This window comes from Muntiacus reevesi, chromosome 3 (assembly GCF_963930625.1).
Source record: "Muntiacus reevesi chromosome 3, mMunRee1.1, whole genome shotgun sequence".
NCBI classification, from domain to species: Eukaryota; Metazoa; Chordata; class Mammalia; order Artiodactyla; family Cervidae; genus Muntiacus; species Muntiacus reevesi.
In genome coordinates, this window is record NC_089251.1 from 72,009,781 (window position 1) to 72,027,380 (window position 17,600).

Consider the following 17,600-nt stretch of genomic DNA (forward strand, 5'->3'; position numbering starts at 1 on the left):
GAAATTTCTACGCAAGCAACAAAGAGGTTGCACAAAGTTTCAGAGTATAACTTTCAGGGATCACCTCCTAAAATTTTCTTTGTTTTTCGTCTCAAGTAGCAAGGGTGGACAACTCACAGACATCATTCTATACTTTTTCTTTTCTTACACATTTTTTTTCCTTCCTCTGCCCTTACATTCACCTTTCTTCTGAGGGAAAGGTTAACAACACTGCTTTTAAGAGGAAGTACAAGTTATGGTACTAATGGGTATGTGTTCAAAATTCACAAAATCTTGCCTATTCTACCTGAGGTGTCCTGTGGTTTTGTGTTTTGTTTTTTTTTAACTTTGCTGACTTCTTCCAACTCCAGTATCTTAGTATGACATTGAGTGCTGTTGAGTTAATCTAGTAAGACATGGAGATAAACAGGATCCATGATCTTCTAAAATTGCTCGCTTCCACCAAAAAAGAAAACACTTAAACCAATTGCTACTTAAAAGGAAAAAATCTTCAGCATTACAACCAATTGAGCAGTTTTGCACACATGCACTCACACACAGACAATACTATTTGCATGTATGTTATTATATATACCAGACTTCTTTAACAGTGCATCACAATTCTTAGGCTTCACTCAGAGTTCTTAGTAAAGATTCTTGAACTTTGTCTTCCCAAGCAATTCTAGAATTTCCATTTTGGAATTTCATGAATTGTGCTGTGGGGACTCCATGCATCAAAATTACATAAGGTGCTTGTTAAAACACAGACTCCGGGGCCCAGTCTATGCCAATCGATTCAGAATCTTTTTAGATAGTGTACCAAGGACCTTTGTTTTTAAAACTTCCCAAATAATACTTCTGCAACCCCACATTATGAGAAGCTCTGTTCTAGAATTCTGGAGAGCTTTACTAGGATTTCTGAGCTGTAGTATCAGAAATCTGTAGTATCAGATATTTTTATATCTCTAAAGTAGAATTAAAATTCTTATGAATTTCATGAACTTTAGTTTGTCAGCAAAATATAATTAGCAATCCTTGTGGGTCATGTTCTTTTGAAGTTTTGTGACAAAAGTAACTATGAGCAGAGTTATATGACACAGAAGTCCTTCAGATTTAAAAATATTCACTCTAAATAGGTCACATATTAATGAGCAGGATAAGTAAATTCCATTGTAACAAACTTTCATGATTACAGCAAACAATTCCACAAGATTTTGTTATAATAGGTACACTGCAAGAACTAGTGTGATCATTAAGATTCAACTGAAATTAATCCGAGATAGAAACATTCTATGAAAACTCATTATAGTTGTGAGTTTTCTTCCAAATAAACAATTGCACCTTTTCACAAACAGGATTGTATTTTCAATCCAAGACAAGCAATAAGAAGTCAATGTACTCAATCCAACTCTTTCCACCACCAATACATAAGTGCTAACCACAGAGTCTTTGCACTTCAAAGCTAGAAGAGACTTCAGGACTGTGAACTCCAACCCCTTCTCCTACAGATGAGGAAACCAAAGACCAAGTCACACTAGTGATGACAGTCAGGATATCCTGCCTGCCCAAGACTTCTCCTACTGGAATGTAAGAAGTCCCGAGGATATCCAAGAATCAAATGACTCTTCAGGAGTGGGTGGGAACAGCCATTCATTTTACATAACAGATGTGCTTTGAAGTAAAAAAAAGAAAAAGCCACATAAAACATAAGACTTGAAATAAATGCTACTTGGCCACCTTGAATTATTCATATCTTCTCTCCTTAATTCAGGCTACATGGTGGAAACCTTTGAAAAATCCAGTGCTACCCCAACTCCCTTACCAAAATCTGGCAAACTAGAAGAGAGGAAATGTGATCTCAAAGTAGTCATCAGCTCATGCATGCTTGTTAAGTCGTTTCAGTCATTTTGACTCTGTATGACTCTGTAGACTGTAGCCCCTCAGGTTCCTCTGTCCATGAGATTTCCCAGGCAAGAACACTGGAGTGGGTTGCCATGGCCTCCTTCAAGGGATCTTCCCAACCCAGGGATCAAACCCACATCTCTTACGTCTCCTGCACTGGCAGGCAGGTTCTTTACCACTAGTGCCTCCTGGGATGCCCCAGACATGAGCATCCTTGGTACTTACCAGATAGATTCATAATGGTTGAGAATTAATCAAGCAAGTCTGTTAAGCTCATCTCAGATTATCTACTAAACATCCACTATAGATTTGTGCTTGGGTTTCATTTATTCATTCTGTTATTCAACAGATATATACTGAGCAGCACCTACTAGGAGCTAGAAACTATGACATGTCCTAACAATACTAAGATGAATAGTCAGGGGGAAGCGAAACTAAAGCAATAAGTGTTGTTGTTGTTGTTCTTTAGTCACTAAGTCATGTCTGACTCTTTTGTGACCCGATAGCTCACCAGGTTCTCTGTCCATGGGATTTCCCAGGCAAGCATATTGGAGTGGGTTGCCATTTCCCTTCTCCAGGGCATCTTACAGAGTGTCATATTATGGGCTATAAAATCAAGTGCTATGGGTACAACTACTCAGCTAGGTTGGGTTCAAGAAGGTGTTATGGTAGAAATGACTTTGGGCTGAATTTCGAAGGACAGCCAGAAGTTTAGCTGATAGAATATGGAAAAGGAAGAGAAAATCATTTCGGGTAAATGAATAGCATATACAGTAGTATGAAAGGGTGAGGAGATCAGGTAAGCAGCAAAAGAGAGAGACCCAGTATTATAGACAGAAACTTTGTTTTTTCATGCCATCCAGCACAATGTGGCCAAAGCCAAACGATTTTTTTTAATTAAAAAAAAAAAAACAAACCTACCTTCCTCAGGCAAGAGACTCTCAAGAGATGCAGATTAGTGACTTAACCCGTCTGACCTTGAATGTTAGCTTCAAGTCAGAAAGAATTCCATTCTTTTACTTTCTGCCTGTAGTCTTAGACATCTTCCCAGCTCTCAAAGTCTACCTCTTTTCAGGGTCCAAACAGAGTCCTAGGAAAGAGGAAAGGTCAAGGGTTCTAATGATGAAATTAAATAGGGAAAATTTTGCATCATGGCAGTTAACCAAAAAACATCTCCTTTCCAAGTCCTTGGTATGCAGATCATATACTTAATTTTCTTTATTGGCAAGATAAAGTGGGTGATAGACATGAGTTCAAACACATTTCCACCACTTAAGAGATGTGTGACGTCAAGGAAGTCACGTCACCTCTCAGGACATCATTTTGCTCCTTGCAAACACCCTTCCTGCTTATGGTGAAACTTAGACATGATATGAGGAAGAGAGCCTGTCACAGGGTCTAGCCTATCCTGGGCCTCCCACTGGGGCAGCTGCTGCTCATTATTATAGCAGTTTCATTCTTTCAGCAAATCTTTACTGAGGAATTACCATGTAGAAACCAGAAATATAAAATAAACCCCAACTGGACTTCACGATCTATAGTGAAGATAGAGAACACACTCAAATGCCTATAAGGAGGAAAGTGGTTCCTACTGAGAGAAACACAGAGAGATTACTGGGGATGTTGGGAGGACAGAGATTAACTGTAGGATGAGGGAGTTGGTGCGAGAAAAGGGGACAGGATTTGGGGGCTGAGAATGAAAGACAGGAGCAGGAGCGTCTGAGCTCGGCACTCTCCCCGCTTCTGAAGTGGACAGAGCTGGTATGGACCATCAGTCTGCTCCTGTCACAGATGAAAGGAAATGAGAGGTTCTCCCTGGACCTCACATATAGTTACAGCAGAGCCGGGAGAGTTCAGAACTCCGTCCTCTTCCCTTATCCAAAGCATTCACCACCTCCACATGCTGCCTCCTGTACCTAGGGCCCCTTGCAGATGGACAGGATGGGCCAGGGAACAGAGCGGAAAGGAGGTGATGGACCACAGTCCCGAGTGGAAGGAGTGCGAGGCTCAGCCGCGGGGGCGCCGTCGGGGGCGGGGGGCCGGGCGGGCCGGCCGGCGTGGGAGGAGGGAGGGCAGGCCAGGGGGCGGGGAGAGGGGCGCGGGCCGCACTTGTGGCTGCTGGGGCGGCGGCCCTGCGGCAGGAGCCCGCGCTCCGGCTCCGGCCATGGGACGGCCGTCCCTCGCGCCGCGGCTGCTGCTGGCGCTGCTGCTGCTGCCGCCGGCGCCGCTGCTCTGGGCGCTGCGCCCGGCGCCCTGCCCGGAGCCCTGCAGCTGCCCGCCCGACGGCGCCCTGCGCTGCCCCGGCCCGCGGGCCGGCCTCAGCCGACTGTGAGTACGCGGCGCCCCCGCCCAGGCACCCTCCGGCCGCCTGGCCTCCCTGCTCTTTGACCCCTTTACCTGGATGCTTGGAGAAGGACGCGGTGCCTGTCGAGCTCCACCACTTCTCAGGGTGATGAGAAGCGCAAGCTTGGGAGCTGTCTTTGCCACGCTCTCCCGCGCCTGGGCCCCGTGCACCTTCCAGCCCCTGGCGGCCCCGGACCCAGTCTTTCGCCCTGGATGGGACCATGGCCAGGGGCGTGGAACTGCCCACAGGCCACATGGGAAGGCGTCTCCCAGCAGCTGCGGAAAGGGGACGGGGCGTCAGACACGAGAAGTCTTGCGTGGTCTTCGAGCCTTGGGCCAGCCAGGCTGGCGAAGGTTCCTGTGAGTTCTGGTGCCCCGTGGTCCTCTAGAAATGGGGTGCTCAGACCTGATGGTCACTCAGTGGGGTCTGCTGGCCCACCAGGGCCACCTACAATTCCAGTGGCTGGAGCATACCAGCCACTGCTCCGCCCCAGCCTCGGATGGACTTGGGTTTCAGCCTGGGTGTCTGACCAGATATGCTTGCATTTCAATCTGGCTGCCTAATCAGTGAGAGGCCCTGAGTCCCAGCTCTGGCACACCACCACCCCTTAGGGAGCTGGACACATGGGCAGACAGGCAGAGGAAGCTGGGGTAAAGACTGATGGGGTAAAGACGAGAGGAGGGCCTTTGGCACAAGTGTATCAGAGTGTCAGCAGACTTTTTCGATTTGGGAAAAAGGTAGCACAAGGTACATGGTTCTATTTAGATGACATGTCCAGATAAACAGGAAGGAGATTAGCAGCCATCCGGTTGGAGTGAAGGCCCAGTGACTGCAAATGGCTATTGCTTTTTGAGGTGATGAAAATTATCTAAAATTCGATGGTGGTCATGGTCGCACAACTCCCTGAACAAACTAAAAAACATTGCATTATACAGTTAAAATGGGTGAATTGTATTGTATATAAATTACATCTTGGTAGAGGTGTTAAAAGAGAAAAGGAAAGAGAAAGAAGAGGACTATAAATGTATACCAAAGGCACCAGGTTGGTGGAGGTCTTGGTTCTGTTCTAACCAATAGCTGTGATGGAATTCCATGCTGGGGGAGGAAGGCGATCCCCCCACCCCATTTCCATGGGCTCCCAGAAGTCTGTGAGGAGCCCACTTCGAAACTCAGCCCCTCCAGGCTCTTGAGGAGCTGAGCTTCTCCTCTGGAAGAGTTAGTGGCCTTTGGAGAATATTTGTGGTTGAGAGACACAGTGTAAAGGTTGAGGAGTTTATATTAATTGGTTTCCATTAATTATCTTGTCAGCTCAATTCCCTGAAGGTAAGGACCATGCTGATAGAATTTGTTTCAATCAATAAATAAATCCATGGAAACTGCCTTCCAAGTCCTTCCAGCCCTTGTCCTTCCCGGACAAGCCTCCCAGCTTGCCTTCATGGGTGACTGTGCCACCCACACTGTGCCTTTCTTACTCACGAATTACTTATCATGCAGGTTATAAGAAACTGGGATCCGAAGAGGTAGAAAAACCTCCCCAAGGTCCCACAGCTACTGAGTTGCAAAGATAGGACTTAACTTGCTATTAATATGTTCTCGTTTTTGTAAGAAAATTACCCCTTCCTTAAAAAAAAAAAAAAGTTCTCACTTTTGCCAAATTGGCATTGAGTAGAGAACCTCCTGGGAGAAGGCAATGGCACCCCACTCCGGTACTCTTCCCTGGAAAATCCCATGGACGGAGGAGCCTGGTGGGCTGCAGTCCATGGGGTCGCAAAGAGTCGGACACGACTGAGCGACTTCACTTTCACTTTTCACTTTCATGCATTGGAGAAGGAAATGGCAACCCACTCCAGTGTTCTTGCCTGGAGAATCCCAGGGACGGGGGAGCCTGGTGGGCTGCCGTCTATGGGGTCGCACAGAGTCGGACACGACTGAAGCGACTTAGCAGCAGCAGCAGCAGAGAACCTCCTGTGGGTTTCCTTAATGGCTCAGTGGTAAAGAATCCACCTGCAACGCAGGAGACACGGGAGTCATGGGTTTGATCCCTGGTTCAGGAAGATTCCCTGGAGTGGGGCGTGGCAACCCTCTCCAGTATTCTTGCCTGGAAAATCTCACGGACAGAGGAGCCTGGTGGACTACAGACCACAGGGTGGTAAAGACTCAGACCCGGCTGAAGTGACTGAGCACACACGCAGGGAGCACCTCCTGATGGAGACAGGAAAGAGAGTCAAGTCCCAGCCCCTTTCAGATTCAGCTTCTCACTGGGCTCTCTCAACAGTTCCTGCCGCCACTCCCACGCTGGTCTCAGGAAGGGAGTACCTCTCCCCTGGCGTAGGCTGAAGTGAAAAGACTAAAACTCAACAGATTCTCTCACTGCCCCCAAAGTACAGTTTAGAGAAGCCTCGAACCCCTCAGAAAGATTTACAAGGTTGACTGGGTTTGGGGATGAAGGTGGGAAGCAGGCACAGTATAAGCACTGTTAGCATGCTGGGGCTGGCTAGTCCTAGTCGCATTCCCCAGAAGGAGCCAACTGCCCAGGCTCTGAAGCCCTTAGCATCCCTGGGGAATGCTACAGAATCCTTGACCTTCCTCCCTTCACATGCACTATTTTGTCACACATGCCAGCAGCAGCTTCTCCTAGACTTTAAAACCCCTTAGTTCAGCATACACTCTGACCCTCACAAGGCCAGGCTTCCCAAGGATCAGAGAATTGAGAGATGACTTTATCCTTCAAGGGAGAACCCAATGGAGGTGGAGCCTATAGAGGCCAAAAGGGGATAAGTTTCTCAGCATGATAAGGGTGATTTAAACATGCATATGATAAGAGAGTTGCATAAGAATTAATAGGAGTATAGCTTCTTTAAGACAATGTTCCTCAGACCAGGAGCATAAACATCACCTGGAAAATGTTAGAAATGCATGCTCTCAGGCCCCAGCCCCAATCTACTGCATCGGAAACTCCAAGGGTATAGTCCAGCAGTCTGCATTTGAACAACCTCCCTGAGAGATTCTGATAGATGCTAAAGTTTGAGCAATGAGGTATTGCTCGCCAGTGCTCAGTCGCTAGTCATGTCCAACTTTTGCAACCTCATGGGCTGCAGTCCACCAGAATCCACTGTCCATGCAATTTTCCAGGCAAGAATACTGGAGTGGGTTGCCCATTTCCTACTCCAAGGGATCTTTCCAACCCAGGGATTGAACACCATATCTTTTGCATCTCCTGCATTGGCAGGCAGGTTCTACAGCTACCGCCACATGGGAAGTCCCAGTTGCTCTCCATGGAGGATATGATCTGGAAAGCAAGAAGAATGGTTAGAACGTCTATGTGCCATAAACTTCTCTTCTCCCTCTCCTCGAACATCCACTCCAGCACACATACACATAAACAATACCTATTTATTGAAGAAAAAAAAAAAAGGCAGTTGTTATCAGATTAAAACCTCAAAGTCTGAGACATATGGAAAAACAAACATGATTAAGAAAAGTTATTTCTTATTTTTCTGGTCTTGTCTTCAAAAAGGAGTAGAGGAAGGAATCTATGGAGAAGGACAGATTGAAGATGCAAGGAATGATGGTATAAGATGTCAGTGTGAGTGGGAGGAAGGCACTGGCATCAGATCAAAGGGGAAGGGGTAATTCTTAAAATAGAGGGATACTTCTGAGTCCTGAGGGAAGAAGACAGATGGATAAAGGTGTAATTTAACACTGAGGCAAAGGAAAGAAAAAGTGAATGGGTTCATGCTGAAATCCTCTTTTCTTAATGATGAATGAAGTGGTAAACAGTAATTATGAGACAGAAAATGACACAAATAACAAGTTATTGGGAGTTCATAAAAAGAAGAGAGTTGAAATTATGAGATAAAGGATGAGAAGGATGTAGTTTTGCACTAAGTCATCCACAGGGTTTGATTTTGTGGAGTGAAGGATGGCTCTCTCAATTCTGCAGGTTGGACAGTGAGTACCACAGAGCACCTTAGAATTCATCACTGGTCCATCAGTATATGCTAGTTTATGTTTTAATCATTTCAGGTCTTGGTAGTCCTGCCTTATAAGACTTCCATCTGAAGTCCACTATTTGGTTTTTAAAAAAAAGGAACATAGATAATAATTGCTTATCATTAATAAGCCCACTGCCTTCAAATTTTGAAAATGGCATCATTCTGCTGTTCAGATCTTTCTAGCCCAACAATATTTTATTAAAAAATTAAGTATTTAAAATCTAAAATGTAATACAAAAAAAAAAAAAAAAAGCCTCCCATGTGTTCACACATTTTAACTGCAGGAAAAAATCTAAAATAATTAATTTTAAAAATTTCCTTTTCCTTTTCTTATTAGTTCCAGACAAGTAGAAGGAGAGAAAGAGAAAAAAAAAAAATCTCACCTTGCCTATGGTTATATAAAGATCTTTGTCTCTATGACAACAGAAAGGTTGATCTGCTTGATATGGAAACAGCTTCTGAAAAATCTGTTAGTAAGAAAATGCTAATAATAATAATGACAGTTTATTTTTTGCATGTTGTGCCTACTAAACAGAGATTAAACTTTTAGACTTTATTATAAGACACAATCCAGAGACTTTAGAAGGAGAAAACGTGCTGTATCTGTCAGTCCAGTGTCACAGGAAGATGTTAATTTTCTGAACATCTTTCCTGAATGTCTTTCTCCTTCTCCTACCTTGAGTGTAAATCGGGATCCAGAGCATGTTCTGTGCTGTAGAGGGCTATACCAATGGAGGGTCCCTGTCCTTGAGGACCCCACAGTCTAGGCAGAAACAAGTGTAGGTAAGGAGAGAGAGGCAACCAGGCTCCGGGGAGTTCGGGGAACAGACCACTCCCTATGCACTGAAATCTCCAAGGGAAGGCGTCATGGACTAAGAGTTATGAGGCTAAGCCTTGAAGGAGAGAAGGAAAGGAGAATCCAGGTGAAAGAAAAGCACAGCTGAGACTGGACTAGAGATTTCCTTGCTGAGAAGCCAAGAATAAAGTTGAATGTATTCTTCCCTTTTTATACCTCTCCCGGGTTCTTTGGGGAAATTTTTTTGTAAGGGGAAATATAAAGTTATCAGGAATGTTTGATTAAATTACTCATAGTTGTGCAAAAAGAAAAAAAAAATTCCTAATATGTAGTTCTTGACTAATAAACTTTCAAAGTCATCCTTGGATAGTTGATTACAAAGGCAGTAAATAAAAATCATGATTTGAAGTCACTTCCCAACAAGTTTTCCCCATGGCCCCTCTCTCCCATATACACACACTTGCTTTGATACCTTGTACTTACATCTGCTTTTGCATACCCCCATATAAACTGTTTATTCCACATGTACCTCGTCTGCAACATCAGGCTTCCTCAACCTCAGCACAGCTGTTCTCTGGGGCCAGATAATCATTTGTTGTGGGCAGCTATTTGGTACACTGTAGGGTGTCTGGCCACACCCCTGTCCTCCACCTGCTATATGCCAGGAGCTCTACCCTCTCATATGATGACAAACAAAAATTTCTCTAGATATTAGTCAAATGCCCCTGGTGAGAGTGTGTGTTGGGGTGGGGAGTGGGAGTCCCCACCTTACTCCACCATGGTTTTGAATCATTGTGCTAAAGTGAGAAGCACCTGAAGGGGTCTTATTCACCTCAGAATTTCCAAAAGTTCACAGGTAGTATGATTAAAGTGTCTGTTGAACTATGTGATGATCAAATTGAGCTGAACAGGAAAAATGAACCAGTGCAAAAGGAAAGCTTGTACCACACCTAACTGTTACTTTAAAATCTCCATCCTAGAGACTTATTAAAAAAAAAAAAAAAAAAAAACTAGGAATAAAACTACCATATGATCTAGCAATCCCACTACTAGGCATATACCCTACAGGCATATACCCTAATAAAACAATAATTTTAAAAGACACATGTACTTTATTGCAGCACTATTTACAATAGCTAGGACATGGAAACAACATAGATATCCACCTACGGCTGAATGGATAAAGAGTTATGGTACACATATACAATGGAATATTACTCAGCCATAAAAAGGAACAAATTTGAATAAGTCCTAGTGAGGTGGATGAATCTAGAGCCTATTATAAGGAGTGAAGTAAGTCAGAAAGAGAAAAACAAACATCATGTATCAATGCATATATATGAAATCTAGAAATATGGTACTGATGTAACTATTTACAAGGCAAGAATAAAGACGCAGACATAGAGAACAGACTGTGGACACAGCAGGAAAAGGAGAGAGTGAGATGAATGGAGAGAGCAGCACTGAAGCATAGACATCACCATGTGTAAAACAGACAGCTAGTGGGAAGTTCCTATATAACGTAGGGAGCTCAACCCAGTGCTCTGTGACAACCTAGAAGGTTGGGATGGGGTGGGGGGTGGCAGGAAGGTTCAAGAGGGAGGAGACATGTGTATACTTCTGGCTGAATCACATTGTTATATGACAGAAATCAACACAACACTGTAAAGCAATTATCCTCCAATTTAAAAAAATGAAAAAAAAATCTCCATCCTAGAAAATGGGAAGGTGAGGTGCTATGGGTTTCAGAGGGGGTTCTTTCTATTATATCAACATCCAGGCCCCAGATTTTGCAGGCTGCCCCAATCTGTCCTTTAAAAGGGCCACCCTGAGAAGCAAGACTGGAAGCTTACCTATATTATTGATAGCATATCCCAACAGTCCCATGGATTGTTCTAATTTTTGTTGTCAATTTGTTTTAACTCATTCACTAGAGAAAAGTCAATCCCCAGCCCAGGACCCATGAAAACAAAACCACCACCAGGGCCACGTGAATTGAGACCTATTGGTTCCCGGGTCAGGGCACCAGGTAGGACTCCAGAGGACAGAGGGAAGCCTACTAAACTCTTTCAAGTAAGACAGCTTGGCCCTACCTTCAGCTTCCCTGCAGCTGAACCAGACCCCCCCTCAAAAAAAATCTCAGAATTCTGAAAGCTCATGCTCCACCTTCCTACCTTACTCCCACAAAAACAGAAAGAAAGAAAGACCCAAGATAGAGGTTGATCTTGAACTTCAGTTCTGACTCAGCTCTCCCAGTTATTATCTTCAAGACAATTCTTAAATCTGGCTGTGCCTATAAACAGACTCCCTGGGGGAAGCTTTGCAAGGGCCAGATTTTATTAGTTTAGAAATCATCCTTTTGGGGAAAGTGGCCCCTAGAAGGACACTAAAATGCAAGCAGCAGAGCTCCCAGAATCTCAGTGGAAGTGTGGAGCCAAAAAGCTCCACACACAGATCCCTTTGGCATTGGATCCAGCCTTCCCCTTGCAGAGCAATAATTCCTTGGATTTTCTCTACATTATCCTTTTTCTTATTTCAAAAGCAATGTGCTAGATTAATTCAGGGCTCCAGTTCTGCTCCTTTACCCACCTCTACCTTCTTTCTAATCTCCTCAATTTGGCTTCTTTTCATGTCTTAAAAAATGAGACACAAAAGCTTTCTTTCCAAAATAAAATCTCCCAGGCTGGCTGCACCAGTCAGCATCTTGGCCATGTGTGACTTTGGTCTCACACATGGAATTTTAAAGCCAGTGGGTCATGGTGGTGGAGAGAGGCCCTGCTGCTTTCCAACCAGACCCAAGAGGGCTGGCTCCATGGGAGCATATGTCTTCCGTTCTGGCAGCTCCTCTTAGTGTGCAAAAAAATCACATTTAATGCAGATTTTAACAAGTTTTACACCAGTTCTTTTTTTTTTTTTAAAGAAGGAAATTAAAATAATCCCACCCACCAGGCAGGTGGGCTCCCTGACTTAGTGGGAAGCTTCTAGCTGCTTCCCCACATGGTCCTCATTTACTCTCAGCTTCTGCCTCACTAGGAGATGCCGCCCGCCTCCATGCTGGCACGCCACTCACAGCTGTTCTCTGGTGGCCCTGAACCACGAGTCTTGAATGCCACCTGAGCCAGAGTATGAAAAGTCCAATCTACAAGTGAAACTCAACTTTCAGAAGGAAAACTTTATCCCTTGCTGCTGTTAAGTTTGTCCTTGACGCTGATAAAATGAGGTGACTCCTGGGTTCATAATGCTACCTCGGGAGCAGCAGTAGAGAGCCTTTCTCAGCCCACGGGGGTGAAGACACCCTGGTACAACAGGATAAGGCCCAGCACATTCCCCAAATTATCTGAACTGATCAACAGGACGTAGACCAGGCAGACATGAGTCCTAGCACCAGGTCCCCCTTTCCCTAATTTGCAGTGTGGGCTCAGGACAGCAAGAAAACCTCTGTGCTGTCTGTAAAAGGGGTGTCATGATTCTTACCCCTGAGTGGGGTTGACTGTGGTGAAGATAACCGAGACAGCAGGGCCAAAAGTACTCGGAAATGAGGGTTTTCCATAACTACAAAGGATTATTGTAATAAACTGATGGTGCAGAGAAGACCTGAAAAGCCTACAGCTTGAAGTTGAACAGTAAATATCTATCATCCAAGGGGGAAGCCTGATGGAATAGTTTTGCTCCCGTGAGGTGTTAATTAGAGAAAATGACCCACGGGGTCTTCTCAGCCTGGAAGGTAAATAAGTTAGAATCCTGAAATACCAGAGCTCATTATTGCCTGGAACTCATATATGCTGGTCTTTTCAGCACCGGCTGAGCTGCCTCTCACACATGTCACGTAATACGTGATTATACTCTGTTTTCTATCATTTAACTGGGCCAGTCCTATCTGCCCAGCTAGGGCATCCAAGCCTATTCTGGGTCCTTTCCCCTTCCCTAAGCCTGAGGCTGGACACACAGAAAGCCTTCAGGTCAGGCTTGCTGACCACTCAGGAACTAGGTCCTGACATGTCTGGGGCGATGCACAGGATCCACAGACCAGCCCCTGCCCCTCAAGAGCTTGTAGTCTTCCAGCCATAGGAGCGAGAGGACTCATTCTCAGATAACTGACAGAAATGCAGAAGGTGATAAAAGCCAGATAAAGGTTACACACACGGTCTAGTGAGATTTCAGAGGAAGATTCTGTCCCTTGTAGCCAGAGTAACAAAGACACCTTGGTGAAGGGATTGTTGAGCTGTAGTTCTTTAAGCCTCACTCTCTGCAGGGGCAGTGGGATAACATGGTTATCCCCCAGGCTTCATCTTGGCCTTTGAAACCAGCTTGATGAGGCCACCAGGGAACCACTGTTCAAAGCCTTCTGCTCTCTCATGGACCACCAGGCATGTGCCCTGTCTGTGTTGTGGATCATCAATGGAGAGTGGATGACTTCCCCCTGGAAACAATGGGTGCGGTTCTGATGAAGGCTTTTCTTATTTGCATGCACCAGAAATCAACTCTGACAGATTTAATCATGAGAGATTAACTTAACAGAAGAATAAGGAGCTAGAAGGATATGAGCAAGATCCAGAGAGAATTTGGCATTTTAGCAGCAAGAGGTCAGGGAACTTTTCTCTAGATTCCACCTTTGTAATGAATCAGCTCCAAAGACCTATCAAAAGTTTCAAATTCCCAGAGAGAGAATCTGATGGTGCCCCATCCCACTGCTGATACTGGAGCACAGACAATGAGATGCCTCCACGCTGTTGCAAGCAGCGCTGAGATGCTTCCAGACAAGGGGCCTTTTTGAACCAGGCAACCACACAAACTGGTGTCTACCGGATCCGAGGAGCTAGTGAAAAGGGAAGGTACACATGCCAGTAATTTCAGGCAATTCAAACCCATTCCATCAAATTAATTAAAAGCATGTAGTACACTGAAATGTCGTGAAGTAATTAGCCTCCAACTAACAAAAAAAAATTTTTTTTAATAAAAAAAAAATAAAAGCATGTAGTATATCAGTTGCAACCAGCTTTCACAGGCTCACCAAAAAAATAAAAATGTGTCTGGACACAGAAGCTTGTAATGAAGGAGGCTCCTGAAGCATGGCTGCAATGTGACTGCCCTGACAATGTAATGTTCTCTGCTTCTAAGAAATATTTTTGAGAAATCATTATAGAAAATGCACACCTTCCCTGGGGAAGATTCAACATGTAGTTTTATTTACCAGAGTTATTCTTGTCATGTTATATTATTGCTAGAAGAATTCGAGTTTGGGGGTAGAGATTGGGTTATTTTGCTTTGTGTCTTTAGAAAACTTTAGATGGGTCTTGAGTAAGGGCTTGGATGTGTTGGCCATTTTTCCTCTAAGGTTTTACATTTTTAATTTCGTTGTTGCTCAAATGACTTGGAAAATCCATTACCCAGGGAATCTTCTTGAACCTCTTGGTTCACATTGTAATTCATAAACTCCTCAAGCTTCTTGGGTGCTTTGCAAAGGCTGTCTTAAAGAAGAGTCACTCAAATTGTACTTTCCAGTGGGAGAGTTGCAACTGATCATACTTTTTAGAATCAATGAGCAAATGAGAACTCTGCAGAGTGGCTCCCTAGAGTTGAAATATTTAATGGAAGGTTGTTCTTTATCATTTCCTTATCATTTCTTTAAAAGCCTATCAGACACAGTCTACAAGGAATACGTGAGCTCAACGGAAAGGTGCCAAGTGGGAATGTCCACCCTCTCAGTTGTCCTATGTATAGTCAGCAGAGTAAAGATTGGAGACAAGTCACAGGCACTTTGTCGACATAAGTGTTGGACAAATAGAAGAATCCATTCCAAAGTCCTGAGTCCACCCTACCCCAGCCCCACCAAGGAGGCAGAGTTGTCGTGAGGCATGGCTGGGGTAGCTTGAACCATTCACAGCAAGCAGCTGGGAATTAAAAGTACTTATTGAGCTCTAACGTAGAAGGCAATGGCAACCCACTCCAGTGTTCTTGCCTGGAAAATCCCATGGATGGAGGAGCCTGGTAGGCTGCAGTTCATGGGGTCCCTACGAGACAGACACGACTGAGCGACTTCACTTTCACTTTCCTGCACTGGAGAAGGAAATGGCAACCCACTCCAGTGTTCTTGCCTGGAGAATCCCAGGGACGGGGGAGCCTGGTGGGCTGCCATTTATGGGATCACACGGAGTCGGACACGGCTGAAGCGACTTAGCAGCAGCAGCACCATTGAGCTCTAATCTTGTGAGAGATGCTGTATTAATATTACATAAACATTTTCTTACTGAATCTCAAAAACCTGTGCAGTAGTTAGCATCATCACACTTTATACACGTAAAATGCACCCACGCAGTCTGGTTCCTGGATCTGTACTGTCACTTTCCCACCATGCTGCCTTCCAGAGAGAAAGCACATGCAAATGGTGATGAAGACACATTCCATAAAGTACACAGCACCTGAGCTAGACCTTAACCAAGGGTAGAATCTGACCAGCAGAGAAGGGTGGATGTGCCAGGTGGCAGAAACAGTGTGAATGAAGGCAGGACAATGTGAGGCAAATACAAGTAACACGACAGTCTGATTTGTCTAGGGAGGCACTGTCCAGTAGAAATATGTTAGTCACAAGTGTCATTTTAACTTTTAATAGCCACATTTTAAGAGGTTTAAAAAGGTGAAATAAAGTTTCAGTTCAGTTCAGTCGCTCAATCGTGTCTGACTCTTTGCGACCCCATGAACCACAGCACGCCAGGCTTCCCTGTCCATCACCAACTCCTGGAGTCCACCCAAACCCATGTCCATTGAGTCGGTGATGCCATACAACCATCTCATCCTCTGTTCTCCCCTTCTCCTCCTGCCTTCAATCTTTCCCAGCATCTGGGTCTTTTCAGATGAGTCAGCTCTTCACATCAGGAGGCCAAAGTGTTGGAGTTTCAGCTTCAACATCAGTTCTTCCAATGAACACCTAGGGCTGATTTCCTTTAGGATGGACTAGTTGGATCTCCTTGCAGTCCAAGGGACTCTTAAGAGTCTTCTCCAACACCACAGTTCAAAAGCATCAATTCTTCAGCGCTCAGCTTTCTTTATAGTCCAACTCTCACATCCATACATGACTACTGGAAAAACCATAGCCTTGACTAGATGGACCTTTGTTGACAAAGTAATGTTTCTGCTTTTTAATATGCTGTCTAGGTTGGTAAAATATTTTATTTAATCCAAATGTACAAAATCATTTTTGTTGGAAGGTGAAATTGAATTTTGAATATTCAATTGAATATTGAAATGTTGAATATTCAGTATTGAATTTTTGTTGGAAGGCAAAATTATTATATTAAATAATGTCTTCTAAACTTCAGATTGAAAAACAAAACAGGCACCTTCATGAAGTGCAACTATGAAGCTTATTGAGGGTAACTTATATACAGGTGGGATTAAGTGGACAGCATTCGCAGTTGTACTCCATACTGCAGGGTGTGGAAAGGGGGGCTTTACAGGGACTAGAGCTAAAAATAGAACCTGACTGCCATGGAGAAACAGGTTCACACCAGATGGGAACCAGGGGTTTTTCCTTCCCCTTGGGGGTTTCTTGACCATTAATCATCTGCATCAGCAGGAGGCATTCTTCCAGTTTTCATTTTGGATGGAGACAAGGGTAAAAGGTGACAGGAAACTCATCTAGTTTGGGTGCATTCCTTGTGAGTGCTCTAAAGGTCAGCCATGCAGAAAGGAGAGGGGTAAGACTGTGGGCCTAAGAGAGAGCTGAGAAAAAGAGAGTCAGTGTGGTTCAGCCACATACACCTCAACATCAACCAACATAAAAATCATTAATGAGATACTTCATTTTGTTTTGCCAAGTCTTTGACGTCTGGTGTGTATTTGAAACTTACAGTGTATCTCTGTTTGGCCTGGACATGTTTCAAGTGCTCAATACCCATATGTGGCTGGTGGCTGCATTTTTGGACACTGCAAGTTTAGTGTATTGGTTATATGAGGGGAAGTGTGGGTGATAAGACTGGCAAATGAAGTTTAAGCCTTTGTTTCAGGGGCCTTGAATGCAAGGCTGAGACATTTGTAGAAAAGTAGACAGGTCAACAGGAGGGACAGAAGAATCTGAGTCTTAGAGTGACGTGGTGGGAGTTATCAGGAAATGACATACCAGGCAGAGGAAACTCAGGATAGAGTGAAGAAAAACCAATATGTAGACTATGGAGCAGTCAAGGTGAAGAATGGCCAAGGAGAATGACAGTGGGAAAAGAATAAAGGGGCTGTGAAGGCTGGATTCTGCCTTCCTGGTCTGAAGGCAGAATCTAACCGACACTGGGAATTCAATAGTGAACAGAGGAAACACTCATACAAAACACCTGATGAATTCTCAAAAAAAAAAAACAGTGCAGAAAAAGAGAAACTATTTTTAATGTAGTCATTAGTGCTAAGGAAGACAGGGGAGAGGAAGAAAAAGCACCCTGGTAGGCTCTAAAAGCTTCATGGGAGAACAGGAATCTGAGCTACACCTTTGAAGTTAGGGGACTTCCCTGGTGGCTCAGATGGTAAAGAATCTGCGTGCAGTGCAGGAGACCTGGGTTCAATCCCTGGGTTGGGACAACCCCCTGGAGAAGAGACTGGC

At 44.4% G+C, this 17,600-nt stretch overlaps 1 protein-coding gene across 1 annotated transcript in view; it reads left to right on the top strand.

Annotated features, from left to right (window-relative positions):
- Positions 1-4,045: 4,045 nt before the first annotated feature.
- The window catches only part of LHCGR (luteinizing hormone/choriogonadotropin receptor), a 63,890-nt gene continuing 50,335 nt past the window's right edge, over positions 4,046-17,600 (top strand). The window contains exon 1 of the mRNA XM_065929309.1: positions 4,046-4,209. Coding sequence (XP_065785381.1) covers positions 4,046-4,209 — 164 coding nt within the window. The remainder of the gene's footprint in view (positions 4,210-17,600) is intronic.